At 47.5% G+C, this 27018-nt stretch overlaps 1 protein-coding gene across 2 annotated transcripts in view; it reads right to left on the reverse strand.

Annotated features, from left to right (window-relative positions):
• Nucleotides 1-1753: 1753 nt before the first annotated feature.
• The window catches only part of nrp2a (neuropilin 2a), a 66347-nt gene continuing 41082 nt past the window's right edge, over nucleotides 1754-27018 (reverse strand). The window contains exons 8-17 of one of the 2 annotated variants that reach the window (XM_042324126.1): nucleotides 26791-26935; nucleotides 25098-25447; nucleotides 24817-24961; nucleotides 18182-18262; nucleotides 17027-17188; nucleotides 12008-12273; nucleotides 11120-11216; nucleotides 9732-9764; nucleotides 4338-4397; nucleotides 1754-4067 (exon numbers count right to left, since the gene is read on the reverse strand). In XM_042324126.1, the coding sequence (XP_042180060.1) occupies nucleotides 3751-4067; nucleotides 4338-4397; nucleotides 9732-9764; nucleotides 11120-11216; nucleotides 12008-12273; nucleotides 17027-17188; nucleotides 18182-18262; nucleotides 24817-24961; nucleotides 25098-25447; nucleotides 26791-26935 (1656 nt within the window). In that variant the 3' untranslated portion in view covers nucleotides 1754-3750. Of the gene's footprint in view, nucleotides 4068-4337; nucleotides 4398-4601; nucleotides 7600-9731; nucleotides 9765-11119; nucleotides 11217-12007; nucleotides 12274-17026; nucleotides 17189-18181; nucleotides 18263-24816; nucleotides 24962-25097; nucleotides 25448-26790; nucleotides 26936-27018 lie in introns of those variants that run through there. The other variant, XM_042324127.1, reaches the window with a different exon arrangement.

A 27018-nucleotide genomic window follows, 5' to 3' on the forward strand; every position in this document is an offset into this window, starting at 1 on the left:
GATGCTGCTGAAAGGGATACTGGGTCAGTATCTCGGTGCTTCTCTGGGGTCCGCACCTGTTCATCACTGATAGGGGGAATGGACTGTCACTCCGTCTCATTCTGATCCAACTCGCTAAGAGTGTCAATAGGTCTCTCGCTCATCTGTCTGTTCAGCCACAGAGAAAATCCACTCAAACCAACTAGCCTACATTCAACAAATGTACCAACAACCAACAAAATATACAGCAACGCCCAATCTCACCACACAACACTCTCTACATATAATCAAGACACAAATAAATGGTTGGAGCTAGCCCTCACACAGACACAGTGATTACAGAATGAGTAATGAGCTGGGAGCTGTGCGTCCACTACCGGCCCTGCCTTCATCTCCATTGCATAACAGTAGAGATGAATTAGCAGTAGTGTTGGATACATTTCCTGCTGCGACCCTCGAACGGGGCCTCTCTTAATCTGGCCCTATCAGTTTACAGATGCTTTGAAGGCTGATCTGGCCGGGTGCAACGTTAGAAGACGAGACGTCCCTCTGATGTCAGGAAAGGACAAAGCTCCTGTGGCGTATTTCATTTCCAACCGATAGAGAAAAGGGAAAAAACATCATTTGGAGAAACATTTTTGATTTTTTTAAATCATTTTAGTTGTAAGAACAGAGGGATCCCCCCCAGACAGAACAACGACATTCAGGCTTCTTTGGTAATTTCCTGTTGACGGTTCGGTCATGGTTTGTGTCTGGTGTGCTAGCTCGTTTCTGCTGGGATCAATCACACTTACTAACAGATGGTAGTGCGCTCCTCTGTTGGTTCGGGTGTTGTGTTTAGGGACCATAATTGGGCTGTTATGTTGCACCGCAGAGCGTGCTAACAGCCGCACCCACTTTGACTGGGTAACAACGTGTCAAAGCTCTGAATCACTGGTTGTAGAGCAGTGGGTGTTACTACCTCAGTAAAGAGCCCACTCAAAGCTGAGCCACGGTTCCCCAGGAGGTATCGAACAGCGAGTGTTTGTCAATCCATTGTGAGGGACATGAAAAGTTGAGACGATGACCTTTTTTTTGCTTGGTTGGGAGCCAAATTTCCCACCTCAAGTGATAATTCGCTCAACTATGTCATTTCATTAAGCTTTCCTTTAAATTCAATTCACAGTCTGTTCATATTATGACTGTAGCCATTTCCTCCCTCTTATCAATACCAACCAGAGAAATCCTTGCAGTCACGGATATGTTACAGGCCATACCTTCTGGTTGTGTTAGTGTTTAGGTATGAGGGCTGACATGGCCAAACAAAACCATGTGTAGGAGATGGGGAGCCATGTAAATGGAGGAAGCAGAGTAATCATATGTGTGTGTGTGTGTGTGTGAGACGCCGGGCACTTCAAAAGCTTTAATGTTGGAGCTCCTAAACAAGGGCGACTAGAGGTCTGGGCTAACGGGAGGCCATGGAGAGATGAGAGGAAAACTATGGCTGGCTGACACTGTGTGTATGCATGTCTGTGTTCATGTTTGAAAGCCTGTGCGCGTGTGACCTATACAGAGTGTTTGTGAATACAAAACGGTGTACAGTGTGTGAATAGAAATGTGCCTGTGAGGGTGTTTGTCCTGAGTGTTTAAGTGTGTACATGGCTATAGACAACACAATGCACTGTGTGTGCGTGTATAAGCACAGGTTACCTCAGTATCCTCCTACTAACAACCCATCTGAATCTCTCACAAAGCAAGACAAATGAGCACATCCAGCGATGGTCACCAAACCCCACTGTATGGTATAAATCCTTTATTAAATAATCAGAATAACAATATTAATAACAATCATAAAAAGAGCATTTCTGTACAAAGCCTCCAAGCAACAATTAGGTCTGACCAGAGTCAGAGTGGTCCTTTGTGAGGTTTAGCCCCTCTCTTGCCCAGGGAGGTGTGTTTTGGCCCCTCCTTGCCCAGACAGACTGGGCTGCGGTCCTGTATCTGTAATCTGACACGGGCTACAAAGGCAAGCTGGGCCACAGAAGCTCCAAGGCACCTGGAAGAGAGTCAGTGGGGTCCAGTGATGGGAGCCTCTGGGATAGGAGAGGGAACGTGTGTTTGGTGGGGTGGAGGGCAGAAGGGAGAAGGGGATAGGCTCCACCTCATTGCCCAGCAACCCCCCACTAGCCTGGGTCACACAGACCTATACATGCCCAGCATCGCATCAAAATGACCAGGATACTATTTCTTCGGGGTGTGTGTGTGCTAGCATGGTGCACGCTGTGTATGCGTGTGTGTGATCAGTGTGTGTGTGAAAGTGAGAAGTCTGAGGTACAGTGGAAATATTTACTGCTCGCTTTCCCTCTCCTCCTTCGCAAGGCTAGATAGTCCAGAGGGAGCAGATGTGTGTTTAAATCCTCCTGGTTTTACCTCTCCCCGTGAACCCGTTTCCTGTTAAAACGCCAGCCTGGCCGTGACAATGCAAAATGGAGTCAAAGTGTGGGAAAAAAAGAGCAACAAACATCAGACGAGGAGAGCACGAATCGTGACACCAAGACCACATCGGTCCACTCTGAGGGAATGGTGTCCTTCCAACTGGTGCTTCCTCTTCCAATCGCTGACTTCAAGCTCAGATGAATGTCCACTGTCAAGCAATGGTCTAGAATATATATATATATATATTGTTTTTGTATCCCACTTTGCGTTTTATTGTCGATTCGTTCAGAGTACATTGTCCCCGGAGAGGTTGATTTTAGGATTTAGTGATCCATTGATTACTTTTTTTCTTCTCTCTTCATCAGTTCTCATTTGTCGACGACTATTCAGTCTCTGCCTGGATTTCCCAGCAATCCATACGCTGCACTGACCAAAACCATCTTCAACCTTGACGTTTTTACTTCACCTAGCCACAGTTTACTGTAAACACGACCGTCAACCTTCTTTTCGAAGCAACCCCCCGGCAACAACAGCCTGAAACTAAATCTGACAATAAACCCCCTTGCTTTCGATCTTCAACAGAACACGTTTAGAAGAGAACGTGATTAGAACTCCCCCCTCCTCCTCCTCCCTCCTTTATTTATCAGCATTTACAGGCTGGCAACGAGATAAAACAAGCAATAAAACAGAGAAGGCTTGAACAAATAACAAAAAGACACACACCAAAGATGGCGATTAGTTTAAAAATACCACAGGTCTGTCAGAAATCAAAAAATAAAAATAAACGCTTCAGAAAGAATTCACTTCACTAGGTTCTAGGCCACTGTGTCCACATGTCTAAGCCACTGTGTCCAGGTGATAGAGAAACACTATCTAAGCACCTGTCTAAGGCGTTTTCAGTGTCAAGGAGTTTAGCCTAACATCTTTCCAGTTTATAAACTAGACCAAGAAAACTATGATGTATTTATATGGAGTTCTGAAACAAAATAATTTGGGGGGGAAATACTAGGTATTTGCCCATTGATATGTGTTGATATTTGAACTCCCCTGTCAATGGAACAGTCCGCTATAGGGACCACTCTGGGAAATACCCAATCCTTCCCTCATTGGCTTCGGTCCAGAAAACCCCACACTGGACTGCACCACTTTGATTGAAGTAGGGGGGAGGGGTCTCAAGATCAGTCTAAAAAGTGGCTTTTCCCCAAAATGCCCTTCCATCTGGCAGGTGTAGTCCTTCAGCTCAGAAAGGAAATTCACAGTCCAAGCTACGCAGAGAAAACAAAAGAGGAGATAATCTCCTCAAAATGGCCGCCTCTCTCCTTTCCTCTACCCCTCTCCTCTCTCTACTCTTTCGCCTCATGCCTCGGTGCAGCAGCGCTGCTGGTTGAGCTTCACCTTGTGCTTGAGGCCGTCGTACAGCTCAAAGTTGTAGTTCTCCAGCGTGGTAGAACTACGCGAAGACAGGCCACTGTAGGAGCATGTGCAGTAGAGCAGCAGGCCGGCACACACAGCTCCCATCAGCACGCCCAGGGAGCTCATAACGATGATGGTGACCAGGATGGGGTCCAGCGTGTACAGCCACGAGTTGTCCTTCTCTGCTGAGGAGGAGACAAGCGTCTCCGGCTGCTCGGAGGACGGGGCCGCCGTACGCAACTCCTTGGGGAACGCCCAGCCTGGACGAGAGGAGAAAGAGCGAGATGGAGGAGAGAGAGAGAGAGAGAAGAGACAGGGGAGATGAGACAGAGGAGGGGAGAGGGAGCGATTGAGAGAAAGAGAAGAGACAGGGGAGAGGAGAGAGAGGAGGGGAGAGGGAGCGAGAGAGAGAGGAGGAAAGGAGAGAAAAAGAGAGAGGCTTATTAGAAACTAGGCGTTTTTTCACATTTGGAAAAACATTTTGCCGTAATGGACACTTAAAATACATTGTAGTCGGTGGAAACACTTACCTCCATCTAACTGGTCCCTGCCATTAAAAAGTCTGCTGTCTCCAAACTCTGGCCTCTTATCTATGAGAGAAGAAGATACAACAGAACGATTGTACAATGTATGTACAATGCCAAGTATCCCTACAGTACATGTTGGTTTCGTGCAATAATGTAGGCTGTCTACGTCAATCTTCCTTCACTGTAATGAATAATTTCACTAATTAATGACTATAATATGGGTTGGGGCTGCTCAAGTCCAATGGCATACAGACACGTACCACAACGTAGAAAAATAACACTTTATTACCAGACCATATTCACATTCATTGAACTATTTCAAATCACACTTTTCACATTGCTCACAAAGAGGTTCCGGAGCCCAAGTGAAGTATCAGCAAACAATTTCACCATCGTCATCATCATCATCCTCCTCCTCATCATCATCCTCATCCTACAAATAGATTATGCACTGAGTTCTAAACAGATGAAGATATAATCAAACACAGTTCCCTCCTGGCTTCCACCCACTGCATTGTGACGTGGTGTGAACATCACGAGACACCAACGAGTGTCAGCACTGAGAGTGGTGCTAAGAAGTGCTTAAGCCTAGCCCCCCGGCGCTGTTTTTGAAAACAGCACTTTAACTTCAGGTTTGTTGTCATCTCGCGAGGTGTGTGTGTGCAACACTTGGCATGTGGACAGAGGTGGGAGTAATTGCTTGGCAAGAAACACCTTAACTGGAGCCCTCAACGAGAATCATTAATGTGGTCTCCAGGGGCAACGGCTATTGGCTGCTGGTGTGTGTGTGTGTGTGGGAAGGGGTACAGTGTGTGTGTGTGCCGGGGGAGGGGTGTATGTGCGCCTGTGTGAGAGAGAGTGTAAGTGTGTGTGTGTGTGTGTGTGTGTATGCGTGAGAGATTGTGTCGGTGTGTGTGCAGGAGACGGGAAAAGAGAAAAGTGCTTCCTGCAGACTAAATAAATGTTATCGCTCCATTACCTGATTAGAGATATTAAGAGCTTGGGAGCGGACCTACGGTGAGATGGACAGAGTGGGGTGCCCAACCCCCGGTTGATGTAAAAGCACATTGTGAGAGGGTGCCAAGAAAACTTCTCGTCGCTCTGAGGAAACTAAAAAAGCCTGGATTGCCACACACATTCACCCCACTCAATATGTCCCTTTTAGCCGTTATCTAAACCGCCAGATAACATAGTGGCTTCCACAGAAATGTTTTACTTAATACTCTGGAGGCATCACTCTAACCGTAAAACACATTCGGTTGTCCTACTTAAAGGGTAAGTTCACATCCCGGTCCACCGCTTGTAAATGGAAGCCCCATCATTGACTGATTTGATTTAGTGGTTTATCTTTTCCACTCATTCATTCGGGGTTGAGGCATATCGGTGGATCGACACAACTATGGGACGTGGACTCATCTCATAGGCGGCTTTTGAGATCGGAAAACACCTCTGACATATTTGGTGGTTAAATGGGCAGGAATTGAACTAAACTACCTCTGGATGTACAATAATGGTGAGATTGATAACTGTTGATCATTAATAAAGGGATAGTTCACGCACAATTAAATATTGTTTTTCTTCCCCTGAAAGCAGCCTATAGAATCCATGCTTAGGCTTTATTTACACGGCCACCGTTTTGTAAATTGGGTGAACTTCCCCTTTAAGGGCCATCTGATCCTCAGAGCTCGACATAACCACGAACAAACCAACTTAAATATGTGCTAGCTATTATCATAATTGGGCCTGGTCCCATTTCAAACATATTTCCAATGATTGGCCACCAGTTGTTATAGCATGACATTCTTGGCCCTTTTGTTTTATACCCTCAACTTTCTAATGAGGGATGCATCCTGCCAGCATCCATCGTATGTCATAGGGAAGCATTGTTTGTAGTTTGTCTTTGGTTTCTATGTTTTGGAGCGTTCTCAACAGAAGACAAAAAAAATAATGTCTTCCAGCTGTTTGAGAGTACTGCATAGAGATGGATGTGGGGCTTACCAGCCACATGTTTTCACATGGGTGACACCATCGAGGACTTTCCGAGACAGAGCACAAACAATGTGGGAATGAACATTAATCACTGACGATGACGACATTATAAAGAGAGGGGACTCTGCTCACAGACTGACTGAGGGGTCATATTCAATCAGAAGCTTGATGCGGGGATTCCGGCGTGGGACGACTAAAATGTTATTCTTGAGCTGCGCGAATGCGATTGATTCGTCAGGTCAATAGGAGCGACACGTAAAAATGTCATATTCAAACATGCTTTTTTGTTGTTGTCTTACACTGGTAATACCCAATAACCCGGCCCACTCATCATAAACAAAACATAAGACAACTGTTACGGTGTATCCATTTAACATCTCCTTCAGTAATAGTTAACACTGACAACTCAGCAGCCTGTCCTGAAGCACCATCTTTACAATGAAGTCACTCCTGTAGAGCATCCATTGGCTCTGACTGTGACATTCCCCCTCCTCTCTCTCTCTCTCTTCTCTTTCTCTCTCTCTCTCTCTCTCTCTCTCAGAGTGTTGCCAGCAGAGCTATCAGTGAGACAGTATCTCTCGCTTGTCTGTTTGTGGTCTGACAGCGCTGGATGGTTTTACATGACTGAACCACGACACCCCACACCGGGCCGGGAGGCTAGTCCACACAGAGTGTGTCCGTGCTGGCGTGATTCCAGGAAGCCCATGGGTTAGGAACCAGAACCAATAGTAAGGCTGGAGGTTGGGTTTGAAACAAGATCGCTTCATCTCTACGTGGTCCGTAGACAGGTTCAAGTGACAGAAATAGTGTTCGAAGAGCTAGTCTGTGAACAGTAACATCTGCTGATGAAAGCAGGGCCCAGAAAATGTCACTTCCAATCCTTGTCCCCCCGTTGCTTCATCCATGAGCCATCAAAAGGCGAAGGGTTTAGCTGTAAGGACCACCTCTTCCTTTCAGCAGAGGGCATATGTTTGGTGGCCGTGGTTGTCTAGCCTCACGGTGAGCACGGGCTCCGTCCCTGGAGCGGCCGTCACCGGGTTACTGGCTGAGCACTGGGAGTACTGAAAGTACTGGGACTGGCTGTGGTAGGCCACAGAGAGCTGGCTCTTCTTCGCTGCCAGCCTTCGTCGATGGCAACAGAGCGCTCGTACCAAGATGGCCACCGCCAGGAGTATCAGGGCGCCCCCGGCGGCCACGAGGTAGTACCAGAGGGTGGGTACTAGTGGCAGCGCCAACGTGTCTACTGTGGGGTCACTCCCGCCAGGAACACCTCCCCCTGGTGGAGAGATAAGGAATATGTTGGCTCGGGGTGGAGGGTGCAAGCAAAGCACATCCAATGGACTGCTTTGTTTTGGTGTTGATTTTTCTCCCCTGTGGCTTTCCATTACATGAACAGCAGGCGTACGAGCACATGGGCATGCACAAGCATGCCGGCTCAAACAGGGGCGAAAAAGTTATTCATCACAGATAACGGCTGAAATAAATCAAAACGCATCAGGTTTTTACATTTATTTTTTATCATCTGAGGATTGAAGCTTGGGTTGCAGCCGAGGGCGAGAGAGAGGTGACTTTCACACTGAGAGCAGTGGAGCATAGCTACGGATGTTCAATGAGTCTGTGGGATTGAATTGATCCAATGCTCCAATGAATAAAGCTCTCGTGTAATAACTTGGGTGTGAAACAAAGGGTGTGGCAATTAGCTGTAATAGAACGGACGCACACACGCACGCACACACACACACACACACACACACACACACACACACACACACACACACACACACACACACACACACACACACACACACACACACACACACACACACACACACAGAGACAGAGACACAGAGACACACTGGACAGGCTAATTCACTGGTCAACAAACAAATTCAGTTTGAAAGAAATCAAACCAAAAGAGGTTTCAAGCACTGTGGTTGATTTATGATTGAAACCTGGGTTGGATCAAGACACAAACTGTAAGTTGTTGACTTTTTGTAATTCCAATTGAAAAATCACTGATGGAATGTTACGTGAGTCCGCTGATGAAGTAAAATGCCCCCCCCCCCCCAATGAGGAGCCACTATTTCCTTGGTACAGGAAGTTCCAATGCTCCACTGACCAATCATAAGACCCCATGGTCATTCCATAGGAATGTTATGGATTGTTCTCCCTTTCATTTGGAGACAGTGATGGAATTTGTTTGGCAGGTTCAAATGGATTTCCTTGGAAAACACATTGCTCAGTTCTGTTCTCGTCTCTGGTGCTCTCTTGTCCAGTTCTTTCCTCTTCAAGCCAAGAAGTATCTCCGTGGAGACCCTACCAACACCCAAACGCAGCTCCTCTACTTCAATCCTATGAACCCCTCTTACAACGTCTTCCAAGACACAAGCTCTCCTATTCATACAGGTCTGTGAACTCATACGCCGACAACCGTTTCCAAGCACTCAGGTCTAAGCTAAGAATAAGGAACAAAACCAGCAGTTTAAGGACCCGAGAGAGAGAGAGAGAGAGAGAGAGACTCCATGTATGGTGTAGAGTTGAAGCCACCCTGAGTATCCGACCATGCCACATAATTACAGAGGGAAATGGTGCGTGTACCTGCCACTGCACTGTGCACACGCTCATTAGACAGAGCTGAATGGATGAGAGAGACACCGGCGCTGCAGCTGAGTCACTCTATTTGATTACGTTTCACTACGAAGTGTGTATGTGTGTGCGGGGGTGGTGGTGTGTGCATGTGTGTGTGTATGAGTCTGTCTGTGTGTGTGTGTGTGTGTATGAGTCTGTGTGTGTGTGTCTGTGTGGGGGTGGTGGTGTGCATGTGTGTGTGTATGAGTCTGTGTGCGTGTGTCTGTGTGGGGGTGGTGGTGTGCATGTGTGTGTGTGTATGAGTCTGTCTGTGTGTGTGTGTGTGTGTGCGTGTGTGTGTCTACGTGCGTGCGTCACGGTGGAGGAAGAAATTGCACACACACAAATTCCCAAGCTCTTATCTTATTGGAACCAGCAGCCAAAAACACTATATCAAGTAATAACATCAATCCCCTATAGCTCTCCCTATTCTTCTATTGAGGTAGACAGTTCTTTTAAAAACATGGATGTCAAAGCAATAGCATGAATTTCTCTGCAATAAACTGGATTCTTCTGGATTCAGTGGGCTCTGATGTCCTTTGATGATGTCTGGATGCTGATGATGATTCTTGGGAATCGTTGGTCACCAAGGCAGCATTACTCAAGCGGCGAACACAGCTCTTGCACACCCATTTCCATTGATTGGACTGGGCTTGTCACATGGGTGCCATCAAGCAAAGCTCCCATTAGCCAAAGCTCTACAGTGCAGCGCAGCGAGCAGGAAGCGGAAAACATTTGCGCAAGTGACATCATTACACGGCCAAAGGGGCGCAAACTCACCTGTCATGTCGGGAAGGAAGGCAGTGAAGGGTTCTGAAAGAGAGAAAGAAACAAACAAGACTGTTTATAACCTGTACAATAGCTAGGAAAGTCAGCCAAAAACATTCAAACAAATTTAATTTGGATTACATTTCTGTTGGCACTGATATCACTCTATTGCCTACTGACAACTTTCTTAATACTTCAACTCAAAAGAAGTACAATGAAAGAGCATGTGGGTATGTCTCTTCTTGGGGTAGAACGCAAGGTCAAAGAGTGTGTTATTGTGAGTTGGGAGACTTGGAGGGCGAATGTGGGAAGTTTGAGTCATTCAAAGTTGTGGACTCCAGTTGAGCTGGGAAGGTTGCTGCCTGGCTGGCTGACTGCACACACAACGTTCAGTCTGATTGACTTGGAATGGCAACAAAAAGCATGGGGGCCTGCGAGAGGGCAGACTTGGGAAGTGGGGCCTTCTTGGCTGTAACACCAATGTGCTGTGAACAAACTCGACTGCGCTGGTTGATAAGAACACTCCCAGCATGCCTTGGGAATGAGGAAGAAGGAGAAAATGTGTAGAGGCGGAGAGGAGTGGAGGCACTTCCACACAGGTTGACAGAGGGGGGACGGGTTTTCATCTTTCGTCTAACAACCACACTACCGTACACACACACACACACACACACACACACACACACACACACACACACCCCAACTCTATGAAGTCAAACTCGATGATGGCAGGTTTCTGGCTCAGAACCCACAGTCTGTCTGTGATCTGTTTAAGACCTACTCCTAAACCCCCCTGCTCTGGCTAGATTAAAAGCCCAGCGCACGCACACACACACACACGCACACACACACACACACACACACACACACACCAGTGCCGGATCTATTGCTTTGACGGCTCTGGAAAGCTCTGTTTACAGATATGAGAGGAGAAGAAGAAATCTAACGAAACATAGATTAGCATCGCGGGGGCCCACGGGGCATTTATGGCCTACTTTCCATTCTTCCTTTCTTTTTCTGGCAGAGGAATAACACTCCACTCTTTCGTTCATTCTCTCTCCTTTCATCTCTTCGCTACGGCTTTCAGTAGTAACAGTCAAGTCTGTCCCCAAGATTCCAATGAGGGAACTTGGGGTGTGTGTGTGTGTGTGTAGTGGGGTGTTTAGAGCACAACTGGAGTGACAAGTCAGGGACCCCAGGGGAGGAGAGGAGGAGGAGGAGGTAGAAAAGGAATGAAGGGATGATGGAGAGAGAGAGAGATAGAGGGGGGAACAGAAGTTGAGTGGTGTGATGACAGAGGAAAATAACTGGGGTACTGGAGGGTCAGGTGTGTGTGTGCACATGTTTGTATGTGTGTCAGTGAGTGTGTGTACACGTGTTTGTATGATCTGCAGGCTTACGTGTGCACTCCTCCAAAGGTGTACCAGAATTCATGTGGATGTTGTCGATCATGATATGGCCCTTGGTTCCCTGGTCAACGAAGCCTTCCATAACCACCTGAGAGGAGGAGGAAGAGTAGGGGAAGGAGGAGGAAGAGGAAGATTAGGGGAAGGAGGAGGAAGAGTAGGTGAAGGAGGAGGAGAAGGAGGAGGAGAAGAAGGGGAAGGAAGATGAAGAAGAGAAGGAAGAGGAAGAGTAGGGGAAGGAGGAGGAAGAGTAAGGGAAGGAAGAGGAAGAGTAAGGGAAGGAAGAGGAAGAAGAGAAGGAAGAGGAAGAGTAGGGGAAGGAGGAGGAAGAGTAAGGGAAGGAAGAGGAAGTGTAGGGGAAGGAAGAGGAAGAGTAAGGGAAGGAAGAGGAAGAGTAGGGAAGGAGGAGGAAGAGTAAGGGAAGGAAGAGGAAGTGTAGGGGAAGGAAGAGGAAGAGGAAGAGTAAGGGAAGTAAGAGGAAGAGAAGGGGAAGGAAGAGTAGGGGAAAGAAGAAGAAGATTAGGGGGAGGAGGAGGAGGAGGAGGGGAAGGAGGAGGAGGAGTAGGGGAAGGAGGAGGAGGAGTATGGGAAGGAGGAGGAGGAGTAAGGGAAGGAAGAGTAGGAGGAAGAGTAAGGGAAGTAAGAGGAAGAGAAGGGGAAGGAAGAGTAGGGGAAAGAAGAGGAAGATTAGGGGAAGGAGGAGGAGGAGTAGGGGAAGGAAGATTAGGGGAAGAAGAAACAAATGACCTACATGTAGATGCAGGGATATATCTTATACATAGAATGGCTGCAACACATAACCACTAGTAATATACTTCTACTTGTTTCTCCAGCTAACTCCAACAGACTATTTTCATGGAAGGGAGAGGGGGGCATGCTAACCTGGAACTCTTTGGGGGATCGGGGCAGGATGGTGCGACCCTCCTTCCAAACGGGTCCCTGGTCGCCATGGAGTGCCCATAGTAGGGTCTCCTCGTGATGGGCATCACGGAGAAGGATGCGCAGGGTGCCCTGGGCCTCTCCCCACAGCTGGTAAGAGAAGAGCAGGCAGAGAGGCCCCGTGTCGAGTCCCACCATGGGGCTTAGGATCCTGGCTCGCTGCTGCTCCGTCTTGGGGTTGGCTTCGATGTACAGGTAACTATTCAGGTCTGTGTGGGGAAGGGAGACAACGCAGTAGTGGGTTTAGAGACTTGAGATGTTGCAGTGAGGGGAACACATGGGAAATACATGCACACACATGAGGGAGTGTATACACACACACACACACACACACACACACACACGTACGCACATCAGCGCACACAAGAATAAAAGAACACAATACCACAACTACAAGGTCAGACTTACAATAGCACAGGGATATGATACATACCAAATCCCACCTAACAGAAGAATAGGGCCAGAGAGAGAGTCAAGCACTAAGGGAAGGGGATGAATTCACAGCCAACCGAAAGGAGCCATTCCCATTGGTATTCAGGTAGACTGGAATTCCCATAGGTATTCAGGTAGACTGGTATTCCCATAGGTATTCAGGTAGACTGGTATTCCCATTGGTATTCAGGTAGATCCATTAGACAATAGCACTGTGTTAAACACAGTCAAGTTGTTTATAGAATATGTTTAGTTAGTAAATTGGATGTGGACTTGGAACCCTGACGCGGGTGGGGGGTGTAGAGTTAATTGGGCGATGGGACCCGTATCAACACAATCCTGACAAAATCACTTGTGCTTTATCGCAGTGTGTGTTAGAGCAGTTAGGTGGAGGGAACTACAGATGAAAATCATCACATGTGCGCGCGTGTGAATATTGTCCAAGAGGCACTAAGCACAACGAAGTGATGGATATTGGCATCAACATATTCCAACTGAATGTTCATGTATAAACCGTTGTATATTAAACTGACATGAATGATGTAATATATACATAAAGAGTATATGTTATGTCCCCTGTACCCAGGCAACAGGTGTCTATTTTCAAAATATGATTAAACCGATAATTTTGACCCCATGGACTTTCAGTCCTTGCATGTATAGCTCCATCTACAAAATTGTTTGGTGATTACATTTCTCCAGTTCCATCCCTCAGCTTCATAGAAAACATTTATTTGATTTATTTCATAGAAAATGTTTTTATTACGGAATGGGCCTTTATTGCTGTTTAGTTTGAAGCGAGACCATAGAAACGGAACTCGATGAGCACAGTGCACAATGTCATAGTCATTGACCTCGATTGTGATGCAGCTGTGATGTCATCCGAACACCTGTTGAAGCAAGGTTCTAGAGGTCAGCCACATCATTTAGGCCCTTGAAAAGCATTGCCTATCACATTGCTATCTGCTCTTGAACAATTAAAAAAAACTAAAATTACAACAAGTTCTTTCAATAATGGACTATCTCCAATATCTGAGCCAGTTTGGGCCTTTCCATCCCTTCCCGTTGGACCAGTTCACCTGGTTAGTGTTGAGGATGGTTCCTAAGGACGTTCTCGCCTCATGGCTGATCACACAGATGACAGGAGGATCTCCCGTACCTGGAGTGGCTGCCAACCAGAACCAGGTTTGTTTGGCCAAGATTATAGTGTGTAGTCTGGAATGGCAACTTATTCCCTATATAGCTAGTGAAATACTTTTGACCAGAGCCCTGGGTCTAAGGCGGGTTTCTCTAAAACACTTTGAGACAAATGCTGATGTAAAAAGGGCTTTAGAAGTACAATCTGATTTATTGATTGAATCATTGCAGGGACAATGGCAAAGTCGATTTTTGAATACCCCACCTGCATGCCAGTTCCAGCCCAACTCAGCCCCTGCCACCTTCCAGCCAAACTCCAGCTATGGACAAGACCAGGATCATTTTATGGACTGGAAAGAGGGGCCCCAGACCAACAACAACAATCAAGTGCATTGTCATCAGGATGTGGAGCCAATGGATGTCAATGTTGTTGTGGAGGTGAAAGACAACAGCCAAGCACTAGCCACTTGGCAGGCAACAGTCTGGCCCAGCCAATCAGCAGCTAAAGGCCAGGCAACAGTCTGGCCCAGCCAGTCAGCAGCTAAAGGCCAGGCAACAGTCTGGCCCAGCCAGTCAGCAGCTAAAGGCCAGGCAACAGTCTGGCCCAGCCAATCAGCAGCTAAAGGCCAGGCAACAGTCTGGCCCAGCCAGTCAGCAGCTAAAGGCCAGGCAATAGTCTGGCCCAGCCAGTCAGCAGCTAAAGGCCAGGCAACAGTCTGGCCCAGCCAGTCAGCAGCCACTACCAAGAACACAGTCTGGCCCAACCAATCAGCAGCTGCTACATTTTGGTCATCCAGCCAGCAGAATTCCGCTATGTTTTGGCCAACGAGCCAGACAGCCACTAAACAATCCTCCACTAGCCAGACAGCCACGAGCCAGACAGCAGTCTCCAACAACCAATCAGCAGCCTCCACTAGGAGAGATGGTGGCGATATGAGGAGCAGCAGCACTCACCAGGACTACGACCCCAAGAGGAGGAGGATGTAAACGTGAGGGACTCCAAGGGCCAATTTTTTCCCACTAACATGGAGGGTCTTTCTCACAGCTTAAAGACTCAGTCCAACACAGAGACTTTGATGTGTGGATCACAGCATGAGAAGCTGTAGAACCACAAGAGTGACTATTTTCTGCAGAAAAATAAAAGTTTGATTTAATGCCAACTAAATTCAGTACTTTTTCAGTACAGTGCTTTTGTGTCCATGTTATGGTTACTGTGGCTAAATGTGCGTCGTAAAAGAATGTGCTGTCGTGGAGGGAACTAAGTTGTTTACTTGATTATATTATAGGTATAGACTACCGATATAAGGACAGATATCAGCATCCACAATGTAAATTCAGATCACTCGCTTGTTATGAATTGAACACTTTGTCAAGGACATGTACAGCCTACAATGTGTGCCTAACTTGAATCTGGGAGACGACTGAAATTTGAGATTGTATGTGAGAGGGAGAAAAAGCTTACTACAGTCAAGTGTGTATTATACTGTGCAGTACAGTATTTACATGTGTGTGTAGCCACCCTAATAGTCTGTCTAGCAGATCACACAGTAGTATCTGTGGAGGGGGAAGAAAGCTTCATCCACGATGACAGCCCCCCCTCTGCTCTCTAGTGTGTGTGTCACACCAGACAGCGTGTGTGACAGGGTCTCCCTTGGCCCTTCCAAACACCACAGTGTGTGTAAGGAGCCCTCCCATTCAGCACCATACGGCACTGTCTATCACTGTGTGTCTATCTGTGTGTGTGTGAGTGTGTGTGTGTGTGTGTGTGACTGTGTGTATGAGTGAGTGTGCGCGCGTGTGTGTGTATGCGTCCGTACATCTGCGTGTGTGCATGTGTGGGTCTTCGCCACACGGAAAACATCCCCACTTTATCAAACTGATCTTAATGTGTTTGAGGAGAACCCCCATCTCCCTACACCTCGGGTGAACCCAGTGTCTCTGAATGCCCCCCATTGTTCCGCAGCTTGTTCAGCAGACAGCTCATAATCGAGAGGGGCGCGTTCTTGTGATATGATGCAACAGCATTATTAATCCATTTTCTCAGCAGTCTCCTGCAGCGAGCGAAGACAAGGAGAACTCAATCTACAAACACAGGCCTCGTTATGGACACCGCCAGCACCACACGTGGATATGCTACGGCGCATGTTCTCCAAGCTGTTATGTTTTCACATTTTAAAAGGGAGAGAGATCAAGAGGTTACTGGGTCTGGGTTTTCTGGGTCACGAGAGAGATAAAGGAAGGGAGGGAGAGAGAGAGAGAGAGGGAGAGAGAGAGAGAGAGAGAGAGAGAGGGAAAATGGGAGAGAGAGGGAGAATGGGAGAGAGAGCGAGAGAGAGATAAAGGAAGGGAGGGAGGGAGAGAGCGAGAGAGAATGGGAGAGCGAGAGAGAGAGCGAGCGAGAGAGAGAGCGAGAGAGAGCCTCTCTCTTAGGCTAATGATGATTAGGCTACAATCTTCGACCTACATACCCAGGGATTCCCCGATCTAAAGCCCAGGTGACAGAGATTCCCAACCACTTTGACCGCGAGCAGGTCCTGAAGCTCCGCCGTCAATTCTTCACAGCTTGCAGCTCGTTAAATATTTCATGGGCCCTATTCGAAATATATCAAAACCAATGAATTTTAAAACAAGGTCAGGATAACAATCCCTTTAACCCCCAGTGGCTAAGTCCCGAATGGCCCCCTATTCCCTATTATAGTGCACTACTTTTGACCAGGACCCATAGGGCCGTCTCATCGGGACCTGGTCAATAGTAGTGCACCATATAGCAGATAGGATGCCATTTATAGCACAGTCAGTGTAAGGAAACCTCAAAGAAAAACTCCAAACTGCTCATATCTTTAATTAATACGCAAAAAGCTTCTCTTTTTTGATCTGGGGGTATGTATAAAGGGAACTTAATAATTGCTCTAAGTACATGGAAGTCTACTTAGAAAGCTAGAGATTTGCCTGCAAGGTAATCGAGGGGCAGGAATGCGCGGCTGGGAATAAATGGTTTTCCTGGTTTTTTCCTCTGGAATCTCTTGCCTCTGTAGTTAATAAGTGCTACGGGTTCTTAACTTTTTCTGTCCAGAACGCTCCCAGAACGATCCGTTAGCATCACAGAGTTGTAGCGCAGTCCCAGAGAGCAGACTGGAGGAGTTACACATTATAAGTGTGCGGTTGTGTGTGTTTATAAGTCACAAAATCAGCCTCGGCTGAGGCTCAAACAGAGTTGTTGTACCTCCACATGTTCACAAACACTAAACAAGGACTATACTGTATATCAAGCTAAATTAGCCCAAGTGGCGATCTAACCTCTTTCTTGCATTCTGAACATGGTTGTGGTGAACCACCATTGCCAACTCTGACTTAGGTGGGGAAGCCCGCTGTGCTATGCTCAGGGAGACTTACCGGTGGGGGGCAGAGTGAGGTTCAGCCCGGGGCCCTGGGCTGGGGCTTTGGAGCTGTTGTGGAGGGACCAATGGAGCGAGGCGCTGGGGTCGTGAGTCCAGCCACACAGACCCTGCTCAAAGTCACACACACCACCCATGGATGGAGGGGAGGAGCTAGCTCCTGGAGAGAAAGGATGGGAGAGGGACGGAGAAAGACAGAGAGAGAGAGAGAGAGAAAGACAGAGAAAGAGAGAAAGACAGAGAGAGAGAGAAAGACAGAGAGAGAGAGAGAAAGACAGAGAGAGAGAGACAGTTAATTTTTGTTGTTTTACACTTTATATATTCACTTTGTATGTTGTCTACCTCACTTGCTTTGGCAATGTTAACACATGTTTCCCATGCCAATAAAGCCCTTGAATTGAAGAGAGAGAGATAGATAGAAGACATCAATCATCAAACATTCTACAATAACATACACTACCGTTCAAAAGTTTGGGGTCACTTAGAAATGTCCTTGTTTTTGAAAGAAAAGCAACATTTTTTGCCCATTAAAATAACATCATATTGATCAGAAATACAGTGGAGACATTGTTAATGTTGTAAATGACTATTATAGCTGGAATGTCTACATAGGAGTACAGAGTCCAATTATCAGCGACCGTCACTCCTGTGTTCCAATGGCACGTTGTGTTAGCTAATCCAAGTATATCATTTTAAAAGGCTAAATGATGCTCCAGATACTTAACTAGCCTAACTAAAGGCGGACAGTTTTATTGCTTCTTTAATCAGAACAACAGTTTTCAGCTGTGCTAACAAAATTGCAAAAGGGTTTTCTAATGATCAATTAGCCTTTTAAAATAATAAACTAGGATTAGCTAACACAACGTGCCATTGGAACACAGGAGTGACAGTCGCTGATAATGGGCCTCTGTGCGCCTATGTAGATATTCCATTTAAAAAAATCAGCCGTTTCCAGCTACAATAGCCATTTACAACAGTGACAATGTCTACACTGTATTTCTGATCAATTTGATGTTATTTTAATGGACAAAAAAATGTGCTTTTCTTTCAAAAACAAGGACAAATCTAAGTGACCCCAAACTTTTGAACGGTAGTGTACATACACACATAAATGATCTTTAAGCAACATTTCCACATGCTTCCAGACACTCACCTCTGCTCGCCCGCTGGGCAGTGCTGCTCTCCATTGGACCAGACAAAGTGGGAGAGGCTGTGTTGGCCAGAGTGCTGGTTTCTATGGAGACACACCACATAAGTGTTGTCAGTTACATCCAAGATGCTCAATGTAACATACTCAAAGAAACAACACCGCTCCGTGAATGTGACCACAGCTTTCTGACTAATCAACAGTTTGCCCACGAATACAATTTCTCAATCTCTGCTTCTCACAGACTCGTGCTCACTCCACACGCCTAAATGAGAGTCTGAGGTCATCTCCCTCCCTCCTGTCCTCCCTCCCTTCCCCTCCCAGTTGAGGTGACAGGCTGAGCCAGGTGGTGATAGCCCAGTCATGTTGTGTCTCTTAGCCCAGACATTTCCCTCCCTCCATGGGTCTCGACAGTCTCCACTGTCTCCACCTCCATCCCACAGCCCAGTCAGACTGGCTGCTGGGGCCCTGGAAGGACAGGCCAGACACCACTGGCTCCATGGGTGATGGATGGGTCTGGCTCGTTCAACCTGGGAATGAATGATCACACACACACACTCCTTCCAGCAGCACATGGCCTCCCGACTGCATCAGGAATGTTATCGGCAATAAGTAGCCATGTTATTGGGACCAGATGGGACAACCCTGGTTTCGTTATGCAATGACAGAGGGAAAGGTTTGGGTCATCTCGGCATTCCAACCACAGTCTAACCAAGGTCCTAATCATATTATCATACACCCCATGGCCCCCATATATCGCATCATGGGAATGTGTGAAAACTCTGTTCCAGGATCTGTTCCAAAAGTTTGGGAACCACTGCCTTAGAGTATATACTGTACATTCAACTTGTGCTTTCTGATCATGTATATGTAAAAATGTGTATCCAAGATGGCAACAACAACAAAAGATTCCAAGCATTCATACATTCGACGACAAACATGGAGGGAAGTTGATTATGTTGTCCATATTAGGACAGATTGAAAGCGAGTCCCGCTGAGAGTGAAACTAGTCCTGCTGGGAATAAGGCAGTCCTAATATGGACACCATAGATGATTGATCCTTTGACATTTTACCGTGACACAACTGCCTGCGATGGGAGAAAAAAAAATCTACGGGTGAAATGAATGAAACAAACACAGCCGGACGCCTGGCGCTGTGGAAAAACACAACAAAATAGCGCTACATGAAAGAACAGTGCCCAGCTGTTGAGGTCTCTGACTGCGTGACATTAGCCTAACGGTAATGTCACACCCTGTACAGAGGCAATTAGTTGGCCGATCAGATTTTAATCACCAAGGAGCTATGGGGACCCCACCGGCAATACATTAACCCCCTACTCCACACTAACCTTTTTCACATCCGACGACCGTGTATCCTGTTATTTTATCCCCCTTATAGCGCAAGCCATTCCTCCAAGCCATTGCATCTCTGTGCTTTCAAAGGTCAGGCCTTGTCACAGTGTAAACGGCTTGACCTTTGTGGGGTGTGACAGGGGTGTGCGTGTGTCTGTGTGTGCGTGTAACGGGAGAGAGACGGGGAGGGGTAACGGGAGAGAGACGAGGAGGGGTAACGGGAGAGAGACGAGGAGCTATGACCTGCCTGCCTCTCCCCGAGGGCTCTCCACTCCTTGACATGTGTGAGGAAGCAGCTTACAGAGCTGGGCCGAGAGGCAGGCCCTTATACAGTATCACTGTGCCTTTCTCCTTGTGCAGAAGGCCTCCCCGTGCAGGAGGGCCTCCTCGTGCAGCAGAAGCAGGAAAAGGCCTCCCCGTGCAGGGAGAGGATCCCCTCAGGCATCAGAAGGCCTCCCCGTGCAGGGAGAGGGACCCTCATGCAGGAAAAGCCCCTTCAAATCAATTCAAATTTGATTTGTCACATGCTGAATACAACAGGTGTAGACCATACAGTGAAATGCGTACTTACAAGCCCTTAACCAACAATGCTTTAAGAAGTTTAAGAAAAAAAAGTGTTGAGTAAAAAAAAGATAGGTAAAAAAAATAGAAAATAAAAGTAACAAATAATTAAACAGCAGCAGTAAAATAACAATAGCAAGGCTATATACAGGGGGTACTGGTACACAGTTAGTCGAGGAAGCACTGCACTTCAGACCCGGAAAGGAGTACAGGGCCTATATGTATCAAGTGTCTTATAGTAGGACGGCTGTTTCAGGATCTACTCAGCGCTCTATCTATGTTGTGTCATTTATTGTGATCCTAAATCAGAAGTCCTACTCTGAGACGCGTGATACAAACTGCACCAGGGGAACTGTCACGTTACAGAGAATACGCTGAACAGCGCTCCAACCCTTCCCCTTTCTCACTGTTCTCAATTCCCCCAGCCCCCTACTTCGCTCCTTCTCTTCTGGAAAACAGCCATAGCTCTCTCCAAAAAATATGACTCAGCAAAATATGAGCAAAAAAAAAACAAAAGTAAATTACGTAAAGAGCCTCTGTAAAAACACACACACACACACACACACACACACACACACACACACACACACACACACACACACACACACACACACACACACGACATTGTGCATGCTTGGAAAAACATGTTGTTTTTCCCTTCACTGCCGGACATGTAGGGTTAAGTGTTCTAAGAGTGGGTCACCACCCCCTGTGACACCACGTCACATGGTAAGGGAGAAAATGCTGGCGCAAACAAGAGTGCAGAGACACAAACACAGCAAAGCCTAAGCATCCTCCCCACACTCTGGATCATCAAAGGGAATAAGACAATGGGCTCTATTTTCGGCAGGCATTAAACCAGCGCAATTGTCAAACGCACGCTCCTTTACAAGTTCGTCCTGTTAATGCCGGCGCTCTTCTATTTTCAAATCCTAGCGCCAGGATTGGTCATTTAGCTGTTTTATATGGACTCGCTTGTGCTGAGGTGGGAGAGGTGGCAATGTTTTAGCCGTGTCCTTAAAAACCTGCGCCCGTGGGGATATTTAAGACCGACCAGAATCTTAAAAAAAATAAAAAAATTTAAGCAATAACGCGGTTGTTTATGGCACGGATTTTGACAGCAAAAGTGCAGCCTATTCAGCCGTGACGTACAGTGCCCATATGCACATGGAACAAGATGGTATACTTTAGCCTTCCCTCCTCTCAATGAAGGATGTTTGTTTTTTGTCCTGCCCAATGCATTCGCTCACTTTGGAATACATCTTAAATCACCAAAGCTTTATTAAAATATCAAGTTTGGGAGCAGCAAAACAGTGAACGGACATCCCCTTCTTTATCGATGTACAGTAGGCTATTTATTGTACGTTAGTTTAACCAGCTCCTGTTGTTATTTTGGATGTGCGTTAAAAAAAATAAAAAAAACTCAACGCAGGCTGTATGCCCATCATTGAAAGAGGTTTGCTTGTTTTCGGTTTCGTTTGATTAAAAACACATTCGCTTTTTGGCTACCCTTACCCTACTATAACGAAAGCTGGTTCAACAGCAATGTGTCTGGTGTCTTTCTTACCCTGGCCATGCATTAGTCCAAAAAAGGTTCTAAATGTTTTACTCTTAGTCAGCATGCTTTTTACATTATTCACATAGGCTGGTATACATCCCCATTCCAAAAGAGTACATCTTGTCCTGTTACCAAAGACGTACTCCGCCAAAAACATATTCAAATGATTCAGTCCTTTAACGCCATATCAACGGTAGGCCCAGGCTCTTCATTGCTTATTGAGAACGTGCCTCACAGATACAATTGACAGGAGCTTAGTATTTATTTTAGATGTGCGATGTATAAAGGCCTTTATTCATTACAACAATGTTGTCTGTCAACACTCCAAACATATTGAGTAAACACTAGATTTTTTTCCCACTGTTGGCATTACTCATTAGTATTGCCTATGCTATTCAATCCACAATGGACGAGGAAGAGAATATTTCGTGCCACCCAGCCTAATTGGAGTTGATGACAACGCAAAGACGTCAATAACCCGAGACAACAGCATGCAGTATTAAGCTATGAAATGTGTTGATAGGCTAATGAGTGGCCAAGCCCTGTCACACCTATAATTTATTCATAACTAATCAACGTTATTATTTTTTAAATATGTCAAACTTGCATTTATTTTGTTGTCTTCTGTGATGTCTATAAAGTGTAAATTGAATACATTTCAACTCTATATCTGACATGGTGTCTTCTTTTTACAAGGGGATGTTGTTTAAGCCCATAACCATGTGTGTGAGGTGGATACTTTTGTTTCAAAGTAGATTTCTTCAAGACTACCGAGAAACGCTCTGCGTGACCCTGATTTAGCCCACTGCAGTAAAAGGTTCAAATAGAGCCCAATATGTCCTTGAAGACTGCGAAACAAAGCCTAAGAGAAACCTCCGAAGTTGATCTTGAAAGAAGACACGAGAGATACCGTATGTGTGTGCATAAGTGTGTAAGAAATGAAACCAAAGAATGGACAGCAGAGAACAGGGGGGTTGAGAAACAGAAGAGGAGAGCGGAGGAAGAATTAAGAACAAAAACATTTACAGACCCACGCACTAGGCCTAAGGGTGGGAACAGAGAGAGGAGAGGAGAGAGAACAGAGCCATGTGTGGGATTTAACAGTGAGAGGGAGAGAGAAAGAGGATAGTGAGATAGTTGGGGGCAAGAGGAAGACGGAGGATAGCGGGAGAGCGAGTGAGAGACAGAGAGGTAAAGGAGAGAAAGAGAGGCGATGGGAGCAAAAAGGAGGGGTGACTAAAGATTTTACAATCCTCCCCTCCTGTGTTACGAGGCACGGCCCTCCAACCCTCCTGTGTTACGAGGCACGGCCCTCCAACCCTCCTGTGTTACGAGGCACGGCCCTCCAACCCTCCTGGCACGGCCCTCCGAGGCACGGCCCTCCCCTCCTGTGTTACGAGGCACGGCCCTCCAACCCTCCTGTGTTACGAGGCACAGCCCTCCAACCCTCCTGTGTTACGAGGCACGGCCCTCCAACCCTCCTGTGTTACGAGGCACGGCCCTCCAACCCTCCTGTGTTACGAGGCACGGCCCTCCAACCCTCCTGTGTTACGAGGCACGGCCCTCCCCTCCCACCAACCCTCCTGTGTTACGAGGCACGGCCCTCCAAGGCACGGCCCTCCCCTCCTGTGTTACGAGGCACGGCCCTCCAACCCTCCTGTGTTACGAGGCACGGCCCTCCAACCCTCCTGTGTTACGCCCTCCAACCCTCCTGTGTTACGAGGCACGGCCCTCCAACCCTCCTGTGTTACGAGGCACGGCCCTCCAACCCTCCTGTGTTACGAGGCACGGCCCTCCAACCCTCCTGTGTTACGAGGCACGGCCCTCCAACCCTCCTGTGTTACGAGGCACGGCCCTCCAACCCTCCTGTGTTACGAGGCACGGCCCTCCAACCCTCCCACTGTGAACACAAAGCTCTGTTCTGAACACCAGTGTGGCGTTCAACGACTCCGTCTCTCTGGGATCTCCTGCGTGTCCAATAAAGAGACGCCTGTGACAGATTGCATTAACACGGGGCTTTCACCTGGTCTCAATGACTTTTTACATGGGGCAGGGTTATAACGTCGGGACGGCGGCAGTGGGTGTAGCCTCAAGGTGAAGGGTTGCCGGTTTGAATCCCAGCGCCTGCGTGTAGACCTCCCCGGGGGCAGCAGCAGCAGAAAGGGATGGGGGTGAGGAGGGAGCGACAGAGGACAGCAAGGAGAGATGTAGGGAGGGGAGGAACGCAGCTCATTTGTCAGTCTTTCATGTCGGCCAATCCTGGGTGTGGTACTGAGGGGCGCTAGTCTGTTATTCTGACAGAGAGAGAGAGAGAGAGCGTGTTTGTGTCCTCTTGTTCCATGTTAATGGAGGGTTCTGGCCTTGTATCTCCTCTCTAATGGCGTAGTGAGTGAGTCAGAGAAGAGTGGGATAGAAAATGAAGAGGTCCACATCATCCTTACACCACCGAACGGGGCTGTGTACCTTGTGCACACACACACACACACTACAGTGTGTAGGTGTTGAGACTTCAGCACAGAGGTTCTGTGTAGGGCCATTAGGAGCCATTGTCTGCTGTGTGTGTTTATGCGGATGTGTTGAACATTCTATTCAGGGTGGGAACAGAGAGAGGAGCCTAGAACCAGCTCAGGGGAGATGAGATGTGTGTGTGTACTGTGTGCTTGCAGCGACGGTGTGTGTGTGTGTGTAGGTGTTGAGCCCACTGTCTGGTGCTGTAACTCAGGCGTCCTGCGTAGGCCCGGTGAAAGGCAGTGAGAGGCCAGATGTGTCTACTGCCTCACATCTGGATAGCAGACCATACCAGCAGTGTGTGTGTGTGCGGGGTACCCTAGGGACCGATTCCTCAGAACCCGTCCAACCCTTTCTCCACTCCTTGAAACTTTAACCTTCACTCTTTCCAAGTCTCCCCTCACTTTTCCACTTCCACTTACATTCCAACCCCCAAATCGTGTATCCAGTAAACTCACAGGTGATATATGGTATGCGCACGCCAGCACACTTTAAAATATATATATATTTGTGGAGTATTTTGACAGTTATGAAATGACAGAGAGGAGAAACCGCTTGAACGTTTGGAGCGGGGATTGAACCCCGGTCTCCGGTGGGGAGAGGAGTGTACATGTGTCTAAGCCGGGAGTGTTATTGTTAGAACCGCGGGCTCAAGTCTTACCTGGCACGTCACAGCCCAGTATTTCCACTCTCATCCCGATCCCGGCAGGAGACCACCTCTCTGGATAGATCCTGATAAACTGGGCCAGGGTCTCCTCAAAGCGCCGTAGCTCAGGGGTGTCGTAGTGGGTATTCCCCTCAAATATCTGCAACACACACCGAAACAAAGCAGAAATATTGAAATCTTGATATAGATGATTGAAAGGAGTATAAAATCACACTTTAGACGGACACACACACACAACCCCCACCCTTACACATGTCCCCCTCCCCCACACCCACCTTGGGCAGGCTGGTCTTGCTGTCCATGACGTACCCCCAGTCCTTCCCGTTTAGACCGTGCGCCACGCGGTACTTCCTCACAAAGGCCCTGTTGTCCGTGCTGCTTGCCCCCTCTCCGCCCCTCGCCCCCTGGGTAATGATCCCCCGGACCATCTTGGGGACACCCAGATCCACTTGGAGCCACTCCTCCCCAGCCAGGGGCTGAGCGGGGCCGGGGAACCAGCCCGAGTGGCTGGCCACCAGGCGGGCGTTCCCTGGGGACCACAGCATGTCTCGAGCCGATGAGGCTGAGATCTGGGCGTCGGGGAGCAGGCCAGAGAGGAGGCCCTGCATCTCAGAACACGGAGCATCTGAAGTTGGGGAGGAAGAGGAGGAGGGAGAGGGACGAGGAAGGGAGGGGGGGCGGAAATGATTTATTGAAAAAAAAATCCTCTTTCTTTGGGTCAATGTCATACATTACACAAAACGATCACATTTCAACCCTCACATAAAGAAGGAGGGAGAGAAGGGGGAGGGGTTACAGGAGATGATAGAGGAGGAGGAGAGAGAGATGGAACTAGGAGAGAGAGAGAGGGCAGAAAGAGCGAGGGAAAGAGAGGGAGACTGGTCCAGGGAAGAGAGAGAAAGCGGTCGGCAGAGGAGATTAGCGAGGAAGAGACCGAGGGAGAAACAGAGGAGAGATGACCAGAGACAAGACGAGACGGAGTGAGACAGAGAGAGGAGAGCATTAGTAGGGTTGACGGTTAAGAGCACACAGATCAAAGTTTCATGCTGTTATGTCACAGCACTAGCAAGGAATGTAAATTATGGATAAATGGCAACATAAATGTATGTGTGTGTGTATCAACGTGAGGTCATAGTGCATGTCTTCACGTGAGTATGTGTGTACCTGAACGGTTAGCACCACTTGCAATACTAGCTAATGAGTGCTACTCTCTCTCTCTCTGCGAATCACAGTTCAAGATTTACAAGTGAACAAGAGTGACATGAATGATTGATTGTGATCCTTTCTTGTGACATACTGCATCTGCGATATTGTAGAGGGGTTGAGAGAAAGTAGGTTGGTATCCCGACATCAAAAACAGTGGAAAGGGCAGGAGAGGAAGAGGGGGGAGAGAATTATTCAGAGGTAGAGAAAGGAGGTTGATTGAGAGAATTGGAGTAGGTGGAGAGGGAGAGAGAGAAAGAGGGAAAAGCAAGGACAGAGTATGGAATGAGAGAGAAAATGAAAGTGCGAAAAGAAAGATCACGAGGGAGAGAGGAGGAACGAGAGCAGAAACATAGTAGAAGGATAGAGAGAGTGAGAGAAAAGACGAATACGGAGGAGGGAGGGATTGGAGACGTGCTGGCTGGCTGAGAATGGACTTTTGATGAGACTAATGCGCTGGTTAACGTCAGGAGTTCTTCTGTGTGTCTGTGTGTTGGCGCTCATGTTACTGCGTAGTTAATGCATAAACTGGCTGGCATTTCTTCGAAGGGGATTTTTTACGTTTCTTCACTGACAAGAGCAGAAGATGCCGGAAACACAATTTGTCCCTCCCCCCCCCCCCAAAAAAAGAGACTCTGTTTTGACGTGCAGTGGGACAGAGGATATAATGTAAAGGATGTCTCAAATATCTAAGGCAAAATAACTTAAACATCTCTCTTCCCGTGGCTCTCTCTCACACACACACACACACACACACACACACACCTATGATCTGACAGCCGTAGAGTTCGAAGCGCAGGGCAATGCCGTTCTTCCAGCTCTGAGGCCGGATGCGTACGAAGCGGGCCAGGACCGGCTGGGGTACGCGGTTCAACACCACCTCAGACGGGTCTGTGTTAGCATGGAACATCTGGAGAACACACGGAGAGGGGTATGTGGTTAGACTTTTACACCAATCGAAAGATACCGCACACATTTTATACCACACACAAA

This window comes from Oncorhynchus tshawytscha, linkage group LG07 (genome assembly GCF_018296145.1).
Source record: "Oncorhynchus tshawytscha isolate Ot180627B linkage group LG07, Otsh_v2.0, whole genome shotgun sequence".
Lineage (NCBI taxonomy): Eukaryota > Metazoa > Chordata > Actinopteri > Salmoniformes > Salmonidae > Oncorhynchus > Oncorhynchus tshawytscha.